This window comes from Solanum dulcamara, chromosome 4, assembly GCF_947179165.1.
Source record: "Solanum dulcamara chromosome 4, daSolDulc1.2, whole genome shotgun sequence".
Classification (NCBI taxonomy): Eukaryota; Viridiplantae; Streptophyta; class Magnoliopsida; order Solanales; family Solanaceae; genus Solanum; species Solanum dulcamara.
Window position 1 is genome coordinate 23,297,232 of NC_077240.1, and position 13,411 is coordinate 23,310,642.

Genomic DNA, 13,411 nt, shown 5'->3' on the forward strand with positions numbered 1-13,411 from the left:
TTTGAGAGACCAGATATTATATGCAAAGTTCTCTAAATATGAATTTTGGCTTGCATCAATGGCCTTCCAAGGCCACATTGTATTTGGAGATGGTATTCAGGTCGACGCTCAGAAAATTGAAGCTGTGAAGAATTGGCCCAGACTCACATCCCCGATGGAGATAAGAAGCTTCATGGATTTGACCGGCTATTATCAAAGGTTTGTAGAGGGATTCTCATCCATATCGTCACCATTGACTAAGCTGACCCAAAAGAAGGCTAAGTTTCAATGGTCCGATGCTTGTGAGGAGAGCTTCCAGAAACTGAAGGCCAAGCTAACCACTGCTCCTATCCTGACCTTGCCCGACGGAACAGAGGGCTTTGTGGTCTACTGTGATGCATCCAGAATCGGTTTGGGTTATGTGTTGATGCAGAAAGGGAAAGTTATAGCTTATGCTTCTAAACAGCTTAAGGTTTATGAGAGGAACTACCCAACTCATGACCTTGAACTGACAGCTGTGGTGTTTGCGCTTAAAATTTGGCGCCACTACTTGTATGGAGTGCATGTTGATGTATTCACTGATCACAAGAGCTTGCAATATGTCTTCAGCCAGAAGGAAGTCAACCTGAGGCAACGGAGGTAGCTCGAGCTACTCAAGGACTACGACATGAGCATCTTCTACCATCCAGATAAAGCTAATGTTGTTGTTGATGCTCTTAGCAGGTTGTCTATGGATAGCACTGCCCATGTAGAAGAGGGAAGGAGGGAATTTGCGAAGGAGGTACATAGGTTAGCCCGATTGGAAGTTCGACTCGAAGAGAACAATAAAGGTGGAGTAAACGTTTGAGATGGGTCTACATCCTCTTTGGTGGCAGAGGTAAAGGAGAAACAAGATCAGGATCCTATCCTCCTTCGATTGAAGGAAGTTGTTCACAAACAAGGGTTGATGGTTTTCACCAAAGGGGGAGATGGTGTGTTGAGATACCAAAATAAATTGTGTGTACCTGATGTCGATGATGTTCGAGAGAGGATTATGGCCAAAGTGCATAATTCTAGATACTCTATTCATCCGGGCTCCACGAAAATGTACCATGACTTGAGGGAAATTTATTGGTGGAGTGGGATGAAGAGAGATATTGCAAAATTTGTTTTCAAGTGCCCGAATTGCCAACAGGTGAAAGTTGAGCATCAAAGGCCATATGGTTTAGCCCAAAACATAGAAATTCTGGAATGGAAGTGGGAGATGATCAACATGGACTTTATCACTGGTTTGCCAAAGTCCCAAAAGCAACATGATTCGATTTGGGTAATTGTGGATAGGATGATGAAATCATCTCACTTCTTGGTGGTTAAGACTACTGACACCGCAGAAGATTATGCAAAGTTGTACATTCAAAAGATCGTCAGACTGCATGGGGTTCCCTTGTCCATCATCTCAAACAGAAAAGCTTAATTTACTTCCCAATTTTAGAAACCTTTTCAGAAGGGACTGGGTTCGAAGGTGAACTTGAGTACGGCTTTCCATCCCTAGACAGATGGCCAGGCAGAGCGCATCATCCAGATATTGAAAGATATGTTGAGGACATGTGTGCTTGACTTCAAGGAAAATTGGGATGATCACTTACCTCTCATAGAGTTTGCATATAACAATAGCTATCATGCAAGCATTCAAATGGCTCCGTATGAAGCCTTGTATGAGAGGAGGTGTAGATCGCCCATTTGGTGGTTTGAAGTTGGTGAAGCTGAGTTGATTGGGCCTGATCTTGTTCATCAAGCCATGGATAAGGTGAGAGTCATTTAAGAGAGGCTAAAGATAGCCCAAAGCCGTCAAAAATCTTACACCGACGTGAGGAGGAGAGACTTAAAGTTTGAGGTGGATGATTGGGTGTACTTGAAAGTGTCACCCATGAAGGGTGTCATGAGGTTCAGAAGGAAGGGGAAGCTCAGTCCTCGAAATATTGGTCCTTACCAGATTTCGAGGCAGATTGGGAGTGTTGCCTATGAGTTGGAGTTACCCTCAGAGATGGCCTCTATCCATCCGGTATTCCATGTTTCTATGTTGAAAAAGTGCTTGGGCGATCCCTCATTGGTATTCCTTATTGATAGTATTGGAGTTAAGGATATCTTATCCTATGAAGAGGTTCCGGTCCAAATTCTTGATCGCCAAATTCGCAAATTGAGGAACAAAGAGGTTACCTCAGTCAAAGTCCTGTAGAGAAACTAATTTGTTGAGGAAGCCACATGGGAAGCAGAGGAAGCTATGAAATCTAAATATCCACATCTATTTATGCCTACCGATGAGAATGTTGAAGGTAATGTCTATTTCCTTGACTTGAATTCGTTTGTGCATTTGAGTTTGATTGGTAATTGTTTGAGAATTTGATGGGTTGAATGACTAAATTTTGATTGTGATTTGTACCCCGAGTCCATTTTTGGTTACTCGTCATTCGAGGACGAATGATCCCAAGAGGGAGAAAATGTAACACCCCTCAAAAAATTTTCTTAAGATTCGGACCTTTCTTGTATATGTATAAGGTCGAACTCATTTATTGTGAAGCATATGATTGAGTTAAGATGAGTCCCTGAGTACTTGAAGAGTGTTGGAGGTGATGTGGGGTCACAAAGGACCCCTATGACCAAGTTAAGTCCAAACGGTTCGTCGTGGCTAAGTTTTTGGATGAGTTTTTTAAAGGGGTCGACTTCTAACGACCCTATCTTTTAAAGGATGACAATCTGGGTGACCCATGACCTATTAAATTAAAGGTCGTCGAGTCTTCTTTCCAACGCCACCAAGAACATAAATTTTGGAGTTCGGAGTCAAAAGATATGACAATCCTAAGACGAACTAGCACAGCAAGGATTTTAGGCCTGGGTTGAAATTTCTGGAAAAATAGGTTTGGCGCCCCAGTGGCGCGATGCGCCACTATCGCGCCAGAAACATGCCTCAGTAGTTTGGTCCCTGGCGCGGTGCGCCACTATGAGATGTGCAGGGTTTTTCAAGCCAAATTCCAGAATCCAGAAAATATGGCCTTGGCGCTGTAAGGGCGCAACGCGCCACTATCGCGCCAAGAATGTGCCTCAATAGTTTGGTCCTTGGCGCGGCGCGCCACTAATAGCTGTGCAGGTATTAGGCGTAATCGGCCTGGCGCTGCAATGGCGCGATGCGCCAGTATCACGCCAGGAGCATTTTTGCCTATTTTTCAGAACTTTTGAGAAGGGGCAATTTGGGAATTGTCCAAAATTATATATGTATCATCCTTGACCATTTTGGGAACATATTTTCAGCCCTCTCTCTCTCTCTCTAAAATCCCTAGGAGTCTCTCTCTCTCTCTCTTCTTCTTCTTCTCCATTTCTAACAAGGAATTGCTTCCAAGGGTTTCAAGATTCGAGTTTCCATTGAAGACCCATCATCAAGGTTTTCTTCAAGTCTTCACTAAGGTATGTAAGGCTATTTAAAATATGGGTTGAGTCCACCCATGTGCCCTACTCTTACTTTGAGGTTAGAGGTCTATGAGAATGGAGTTTCTTGGTATGGTTTATGTTTGAATGAGTTTTGTCTCCTATTTATTTGACTTCGTTTGTGTTGATGTTGTTGAGCTAAGAAGTTCCTAAAAACCTTCATGTTAGTATGAGTTGATGGAGATGACTTGTTAATATGTTTTGTTGATCCCTTTAACCATGTGATTATATTGCATAAGTCAATTTCCTTACATGTGTTATTCTACTTGAATTGTTGGGCTAAAGCCATAGAGTTGTGATGAGTCTTGAGGAGATGTCATAAATGCTTATTTAAATGAGGCTTGATTGAGTTGATTGGAGGATAGAATTGACGAGTGGACGAGGTCCTAAATGAGACTTGTCATTATGACTTAATTGAGTTAAAATGAGAATAGAGTTGATGAGTTGGCAATGTTCTACATGAAACTAGCCATGAGGGCTTGTTTGAGATGATTGGATAGAGTTTTATGAGCATGGAGTCATGGGAGGAGTATCGAGCACCGAAGCGGGCGAGAGTACAGTCTATACTCGAACTCTAGAAACTATGCCGCCAACGTAGGTAGGGATGAAACTGTTAAAGTCGGATGCTTCCCGTGGGATCGAACCGTTAAAGTCGGATGTTTCTCATTTTATTGTCCTGAAATGATAGGACTTGACTAATCGATGGTATCCATGATTAGGGAGGCGTTCATGCCCTAACAAGGTATGGACGAACGTGGCAACAACGTCTGATTTGTTATATCCCTTATTTTTTTAATTTTCACAATAGGACATTTTTGGAATAACGGTAACAAGTCAAGGGCAAGGCTATGTTTGATTTTGTTGGATACATAATTCTTATGACTAAATTAGGATGTGAAAATATTGGAAAAGTTTAAGGGTAAAATTGAAATTTCACATGTGGAAATACCATAAAAGATTAAGGACAAAATTGGAATTTCACATGTGGAAATACCATAAAAGGTTAAGGACAAAATTAGAATTTCACATGTGGAAATACTATAAAAGACTAAGGGCAAAATTGGAATTTCAACTTGGGAATATTAGAAAAGGTTAAGGGCAAAATTGGAATTTTAACTTGGGAATATTAGAAAAGGTTAGGGGCAAAATTGGAATTTCTCATGAGGGGCTTTAAATCATAAATGTCTAGAATTCTCTACACAATTTGAGAAAGGATAAGAGCAAAGGAAAGAAGAGAAATCAAAGAGAGAAAATCGGCTATGGAGGGAGTAATTTTACTCCTTGAAATTTCATCCCAAGAATTATTTTCTCCTAGTATTCCTACTAATTCAAGGATCCTCTACAACATGATGAAGTTATTTTGGAAGATAGGAGCCTTGTTTGGTTGATTTCGGGCTTTGATTAAGTGAAGAAGTTAGAAGGAAAAGGTAAGAATTAATCCAATTTCTTTGTGTTATGAAGTTTGTTGATGTTGTAGTATGTAGAGATGTGTAGAATTTATGGAAATATGGAAGTTTGCATGGTGGGTTTTACATATGTATAAATCCATGTATATGAAGATTTTGGAGGCAAGATGAATTAAATTTTTGTGTAGTATTTTAGTAGTAGTTATGGTAAAAATTTTATGTTGGAATTAGAAGTTGAATGAATTTATTGAAGTTGGAAATATGGGTTAGGTGATGAAATGGAAAAAAAATAAGTTTGTATAATTTGTTAGTTGTTGTTATGATTTTTGGGATATAAATGAAGTTTATATGGTGTAAGTTGGTATTAAAATGGGTTGTAGGAATTATGTAATTTTAGTATGATATTATAAGAATATGGAGGTAAGTTATTAAAAGTATGGATTGTTGTTGTTGATTATGAAGTTGAAAGAAGAAAATAAATTGTAATAGTTTTGTTGCATTTATGGAATTTTTGGGTGAAATATGGAATTGAGGAATAATGGAATAGCTTACTTGGAATATTTTTCACCTATGTTTGAATGAGTTTAAATTAGTTATAAACATGAAATATTCATATTTATTTGGAAATGCAAAGTTGGGTTGAAAGTTATTGCATTAGCTGGAAAAGAAATTAATTTATGTTATGGTGCGTTTTAAATTGATTGTTGATGGTATCGGTGTTGTTGTTGGCTTGGTTGTTGATATGGTGACCGAGTTGTAATCTCGGAGTTTTCATATATATAAGGGAGATGCTGCCGAAATTTTTGTAGACAAATATTGGTAAAATTGAATTCTTAAAGTCTTGTGAATAGTAATTGGTAAATGTGACCAATTGTAGATTTTGGAGGAAACGGGAGTTGAATTTGGACAAACGTGAAAAGCCGATAAGGTATGTAAAGTTTTACCTTTTCTTCTCTTGGCATGTCCTAGATGTAATAGGAGTGAATACGAACCTCGGAGATCACTCTACTCTTCGAAATCGACACTCGAAAATTTCCCTTTTCTATTCAATAGAATTGAATTAGGTAATTATGAATAGTTTTGGAAAAAATTGTCTAAACTTCTAGATTTTGCACAAATGAATTCTGAATACCTTGAAACTCTTCTAAATAATGTTATGAAGTCTAACGCACGTGATTTGTATACGTCACCTCATTTGACCGAGGTGGGCCCCACTATTCCAAATTTTTCTTCGTTATTCCGTTTGAATTACGGTAGGTAGAATTTGAAAGAAACTCTTTGCTATGCTTCCTAATATTATATGAATAATTATTCCGTTAATTCCATAATATATTTGGAAGTACGGAGATAATTCGGAAAATACTATTTTTACATAGACTATTGTGATATTGGAAGTACTTGTACTATTATTATTATTCAAGTTTTCTTTTATGATTTATTATCGAAATTATGCCATCGAGTCTGTATAAATGTTTTGTAATTTAAATTGCATTTAGTTTCTCACTACTCCACTCGTGGATGCCTCAATGCTTCTTTCACTGAGCCTGGGCCAGGATATGTTTTCGTGCGTATTTCTCTGCATTGTTCGTCGTGTCCCGACGTGAGGGGGCAGGTATGACATGTATATGGGGTGGTAAATGTTATGCCACGGAGTTATGCTGTGCCATGTACATATATGTTTGTGATATGATATGATTTGATATGGCCATCTGATATGATATGATTTGTTACGGAGATATTCCCTACTCTGGTGTTATGCTGTGCCGTGGTGCTGATGATGGGAGGGCAACCACACTTTGTTCACCGAGTCCATAATGGGGTCGGATATGGCATATGTTTGTGCATATATGGTTTGAGATTTTGATAAGCATTTTGAAATTCTAAACGTTGATTTCATGTTTTGCATATACTATTCAGATTATGATTTTATATATTACAGTGAATACTTTACATATTCAGTACATTTTCCGTACTGACCCCCTTTCTTCGGGGGGGCTGCGTTACATGCCCGCAGGTACCGAAGTTCAATTTGCTGATCCATCTGTTTAGGATATTTGCTGCGTCGTTGACAGTGCTCCCTTGTTCGGAGCTTGTATTTTGGTACTGACTTTATCTCTGTATATTTGGATATTTTGGTCAGGGGTACGACGGGGCCCTGTCCCGTCATATGACTATGCTATCATCTGTAGAGGTCTGTAGACAGAGTTATGTTGTGGGTTTTGTATATATGGTTTGGGTTTTGTGTGTTTTGTGACGGTCTATCAACCCTCGTGCCTACATCTATTTTTTTGGATCTATTTAGCAATTTTTTTTCTAATCACTACCTTTGTTTATTCGGTTAAAAAGCTAATTTAAGATTAGGGTACGTTTGGGTGCTCAATTTGGGCACCAGTCACGGCCTACGGGGTTGGGTCGTGACATGATTGTTGTACTATCACTGGCTCATAGGTGATGGTTGTCGGATAAGAGAAACTCTCATTTAGGTCTTGATAGTGCTTCGAGTCAGTTGAGTTGAGTGGCTTATGAGCTAGTCTCATCTAAACCATTTCTTGTTAGACTCAGGACACTTGAGTGAGTTGTCATTTATTTATGAGTTGAGATCCTGAGTTGATATTGATGCTTTTTTGATGTTTGTTTCATCCGGCCATCTTACATACTCGTACATTGCACGTACTAACTCCATTTGGCCTGCATCGTTTCATGATGCAGAGACAGGTACCAGAGATCATCAACCGGCGCTCTGTTGATTATCTACACACTTCCCGCAACGTGGTGAGTCCTCCTAGCTTCCGGAGGATCTTGAGCTCCCTGTATAGTTTTGTGTTGTCTCCTTATTTTGATTGTTGGTAGCCATGGGCTTGTCATTGGCACACCCTAGACTTTGATAGAGGCTTCATAGACTAGAGTGTAGGGAGGTTGGACTGTTACCTTAAGGAGTCCTATTATACTTGTTTTGTTGAGTTGATAATGTTTGGCCTTCAGCCCCCCATATTGTGAATAGTATGTTATGATTGAACCCTCCTTTGAGTAAATGTGATTGAATGATAGTGTGACTGAATCAGGTGATTCGCTTGAAGCTCAAAAATGGCTTTCGAGTGCCGTTCACGTCTAGGGTACCCTTCCGGGGCGTGACAACCTGTTTAGACTAGCATCCTTAGGGGTTTTTTGTATAATTGTATAAGCTAGTTATAAAAATAACTTTCTTTAGTATCTTGGCTTAAATACTTAAGTTTGACTTTAAGTTCGGCAATGTTTTTCCTAGAATGGTTAAGGGTTCTCCCACTTAGGGTGTAGAGTGGGTGCCCGCACGGCCCCGTGGGTTAGATCGTAACATTAGAAATGGGGGTTGCTTGGAGATTTAATTTCCTTGAGGTCTTCGTAAGAGATTTGGTGCTTGATTCGGATTAATTGATTGAGGTATTTAGGTTTAATATACCTTTAAGTTGCTTTTGATTTCCTTTTCTTATGTCAATCTATTCATCTTGATTAGGTTCTTATTTAGGAATTGTAATTAAAAGTTTTAGAATTTAATATATCCTTTAATTGTCAATTATTCCTTCTTTTGTATCTCTGCTTCTTATCTCTCTTTTTATTTCCGCATTTATTCTTTTTGGTGGTGAGAATTACATCAACTTTCAAGATGACAAAGGTCAATGCGCAACATGATTACCAGTAGTACTTTAACCTGGGAACTTGTCTCCCATTGTAAGTAAAAGCTCTGTTTATTATTTATTTTTAGTTTAATTATAAACACAACTTTGAGATTTTATAGCTTAAATTAATAATTAGAACTAGTTTAATATAGTAAGGAGTTGTTCGGTAAAATAATTAGAACTAGTTTAATATAGTAAGGAGTTGTTCGGTAATTGGTTAGAGTAATATAAGTATTAGTAATATGAGGATTAGTTATGAGTAATTTTATGTATTATTTTATGCAGATATTAATTATGCAAGGATTAATTAAGTACTCCATCTATTTCATATTACCTGAATTTCTAGTGTACTGCACACATATTAAGAAAAGCATTTAAAGACAATTTTTGAACTATATTTTCCTCTATTACCCTTTCGTTTAATCAACCTCATAAAGATGATTAAATGTGAAATCATAAATACAAGTAGTCATTTATTGGAGTATAACTTTGTAAGTAATGTAGTTTAACTCCTATAAAATTACAAAACTTCATTAATGAAAAGGGTAAACATCGAAAAGTTTTAAACATTTCTCTTGAGCTTTGAACAAATCAACTATTTTGAACAATGAAAAAAATTCTAAAAATTTAGTTAATAAGGAATAGAGGCAATATTATTTATACATGTATTAGTTATTCTACTTTTTATCTGGCATAAAATAATACATAGATTCTCTAATAACTTATACATGTACTATTAGTTATGTGTGTTTCTTAATTGTCAATCAAACATTGTATTAATTTTATACATGAATACTTTATATACCTACCAAACATCATATCAATTATATAGAAATTAATACATAATTAATTTGTGTCTTATCCAAATAACAAATAACCCCTAAATGGTTAATCATAAAAGTCTATCAAGTCAATTTATGAGCAAGACATGACAGTCGAAGGACTTTTCCAAAAATATTTTGAGGAGAGACTTTATTGCAAATTATTCCTTTTTTTTCTTTTTTAGGAGCTTTCATCTTTTTTTAAAAAAAAAATATTTTTTAGGTGATTCAAATCCACAATTTTAAAATTAAAAAGTAGGAAATACTTACTATTCGAGTAACTCCCTCTTGTCACGTTATTCATTCGAACGTTTGGAAAAAAAATAAAAAATCATCCTTCGTGATAAAGTTAAGATGATATACAAAGAGAGAGTTCAAATAAGCTTTAGATTTTTTTAATTTTATTTTACTTAATCATTCGATATCCAAAATTCACAAAGTCCTAATTATTTAAATTTGCATCACAAAAATCCAACTCTCCTTATCAAATACTCAATAAATACCATCATTTCCTAGACCCCTATCTGGTGCCTCTGGTGATACTAAGCTAGGAATATTGCTTCTTTAATTTTCCTCTCTAAATATTTCTAGTACTATGAATTCGCTCTTTCTTAAAAAAATTATTATCTTCCTTTTTTCTATCCCATTTGCATCATTGATTTTGAGTGATTGATGAAATTTGGGACCACGAGAATTTGCCTATGGCCTTATCACAAAATTTTCAATGGAACATTTGATTAAAGCCACGTGTCCACTTGGAATATTGGTGAAAGTTTAGTAATTTTTTTATGGATAATTGATTAAAATAGTTTTACACTTATACAAGCCGCCAACCTTTACTACTAAAATAATACTTCCCAGCTTATTTAAATCTCCACCTAACTCTACTGATTGATATAGGGACCTCATGCTTTCTATGCGTAATCTTATAAGGTCCAATGAAAATTTAATGATTTAGGAAGTGTATTGGAAATGGGGTTTCCTTATTCTCTTCATCTTCTCTTTCTTTCATGGTTTCTTTTTGCTCATTTGTTCTGTTTCTTAGCTATTGCACAAAGATCCACTTATATTGTCCATTTGGACAAATCTTTAATGCCTAATGTCTTTGCTGATCACCATCATTGGCATACTTCCACTATTGATTCCATCAAAGCTTCTGTTCCTTCATCAGTCGACAGATTCCACTCTGCTCCAAAACTTGTTTACTCCTATGACAATGTGTTTCATGGATTCAGTGCTGTTTTGTCCCAAAATGAGCTGAAAGCTTTGAAAAAGTTACCAGGTTTCATTTCAGCTTACAAAGATAGAACTGTGGAACCAGACACTACCTACACATCTGATTTCCTCAAGCTCAATCCTTCATCTGGGCTATGGCCAGCTTCTGGTTTAGGCCAAGATGTTATCGTTGGTGTTCTTGACAGTGGAATATGGCCAGAATCTGTGAGTTTCCAAGATGATGGTATGCCAGAAATCCCCAAAAGGTGGAAGGGAATTTGCAGGCCCGGCACACAGTTTAATACTTCAATGTGCAACAAAAAACTCATCGGAGCCAATTACTTCAATAAGGGAATTTTGGCTAATGATCCCACTGTGAACATTTCCATGAATTCTGCCAGGGATACTAGTGGTCATGGCTCACACTGCGCTTCCATTGCTGCTGGGAACTTTGCGAAAGGTGTTTCCCATTTTGGATATGCACCAGGAACAGCGAGAGGGGTTGCTCCACGTGCTAGGATAGCTGTGTACAAGTTCAGCTTTAGTGAAGGAACTTTTACATCAGATTTAATTGCTGCTATGGACCAAGCTGTTGCGGATGGCGTTGACATGATATCCATTTCTTTTGGTTACCGTTTCATTCCCTTGTATGAAGATGCTATATCAATTGCTTCTTTTGGAGCTATGTTGAAGGGGGTATTGGTTTCAGCTTCAGCTGGAAATCGAGGTCCAAGCGTCGGAAGTTTAGGCAATGGATCTCCATGGATCTTGTGCGTGGCAGCAGGCCACACTGACAGGAGATTTGCAGGAACTTTGACTTTGGGCAATGGGTTAAGAATTAGGGGGTGGAGCGTGTTTCCTGCAAGAGCCTTTGTCAGGGATTCACCGGTTATTTACAACAAGACTCTATCCGATTGCAACTCAGAAGAATTGTTATCGCAAGTTCCTGATCCCGAACGCACCATCGTCATCTGTGATTATAATGCAGATGAAAATGGTTTTGGTTTCTCTTTCCAAATTTCTAACATCAATCGAGCAAGACTTAAAGCAGGCATTTTTATTTCTGAGGATCCAGGAGTGTTCACGTCCTCCACTTTTTCCTACCCGGGAGTTGTGATTGACAAAAAGAAAGGGAAACAAGTCATCAATTACGTTAAGAACAGTGTTTCTCCCACTGCCACCATAACGTTCCAAGAAACGTATATGGATGGAGAAAGGGCAGCCCCAGTTCTTGCTGGATTCTCAGCACGAGGGCCCTCCAGAAGCTACTTGGGAATCGCAAAGCCGGATATTTTGGCACCAGGGGTACTGATTCTTGCAGCATTTCCACCTAATCTCTTTTCAGACAGTATTCAGAACATAGAATTATCCTCTGATTACGAACTTAAATCAGGTACATCAATGGCTGCTCCTCATGCAGCTGGAATTGCAGCAATGCTAAAAGGTGCACATCCTGAATGGAGTCCTTCAGCTATTCGCTCCGCCATGATGACCACAGCAAACCATTTGGATAGTACTCAAAAGCCTATTAGAGAGGACGATAACATGGTTGCCACACCACTAGACATGGGAGCAGGGCATGTTGACCCAAACAGAGCTCTTGATCCCGGCCTAGTATATGATGCTACTCCGCAAGATTACATAAATCTTATATGCTCTATGAATTTCACCGAAAATCAGTTCAAAACATTTGCAAGATCATCAGCCAATTTCCACAACTGCTCAAATCCATCAGCTGATCTCAATTACCCATCATTCATCGCCTTGTACCCATTCAGCTTGGAGGCTAACTTCACCTGGCTGGAGCAGAAATTCAGGAGGACCCTTACAAATGTTGGTAAAGGTGGAGCAACTTATAAAGTGAAGATAGAGACACCGAAGAATTCCACTGTTTCAGTGTCTCCACAAACTCTGGTGTTCAAGGGGAAAAATGATAAGCAAAGCTATAGTTTGTCAATTCGGTATAGAGGTGATAGTGATCAGAGTAGGAACGTTGGGTCGATCACTTGGGTTGAAGAAAATGGCAACCACTCAGTTAGAAGTCCTATAGTAACATGTCCCGTTATTGAGGTCTGGGGAAGCGACGACTAGGGCCATGAGATTATTGAGCTGGAAGTATAAAATACAAGACTAAGGGGAAATAAGAGGGAAATTGTATACGTATGTAATGTTTACTGAATGAAAAGCTATTGTCCTATTACAAAGACATTGGAATAAATAGAAACAACTTTGCGCCTAAAAATGCCCCAACATTATCGTAGACTAGGGGTTTAAGTTTTTTATTTTGATCAAGTATCTGAATGAAACTCCATGAAGTATAAGGACCAGAATAACTAATCGGAACAAGTACATAGATCTTCCAAGTCATTTCGACAAAAATAAAAATTTGTTGATGTGGAGAATGAGTGAGCATACATGTCTATGTAATTGTGTACGCCATTAACTATGTGTATAAATAATTATTTGAAATATCTTAATGATAATAATCTGATACTAATTATTTTTTATGTTGCAAATAGAGAGCAAAATACGAAAAAGTGTAAACTATTTTAAATATTATTAATGTTAATGTTATTTACCTATTCGTAAGTTAATAATCACATCAACTGTATTAAAGAGAAAAACATAAATAAAATTTCATTTGTACACACTTTGGGCGCTACTACTAATTAATTACCGTTGAAATATTTATATATGGTATTTTGCTTAATCATTACCCTTATCAGATGATTACCATTAATTATCCATATATACATAATAAAATATTAAGTATATATGTTTTACAGCTGCTCTCTTGTTTAAGAAAAAAGTCATTAATATTTCTCCTAAATTTGCTATACAAAATTTTCCCCTTTTTTCCACTTTATTCAAACGAAGT

General features: G+C 37.5%; 1 protein-coding gene and 1 long non-coding RNA gene across 2 annotated transcripts; both read left to right on the top strand.

Moving 5' to 3' along the window:
- Positions 1-4,665: 4,665 nt before the first annotated feature.
- LOC129884864 (uncharacterized) lies at positions 4,666-7,105 on the top strand. The gene is made up of 3 exons (XR_008765993.1): positions 4,666-4,865; positions 5,722-5,772; positions 6,341-7,105. It is a non-coding gene; the product is annotated as an uncharacterized LOC129884864 (long non-coding RNA).
- Positions 7,106-10,142: 3,037 nt separating this feature from the next.
- Positions 10,143-12,935, top strand: LOC129887002 (subtilisin-like protease SBT3). Its single transcript, XM_055961930.1, has one exon. It carries the CDS (start codon positions 10,291-10,293, stop codon positions 12,622-12,624), a length of 2,334 nt encoding a protein of 777 aa, XP_055817905.1. The 5' UTR covers positions 10,143-10,290; the 3' UTR covers positions 12,625-12,935.
- The last annotated feature ends 476 nt before the right edge of the window (positions 12,936-13,411 follow it).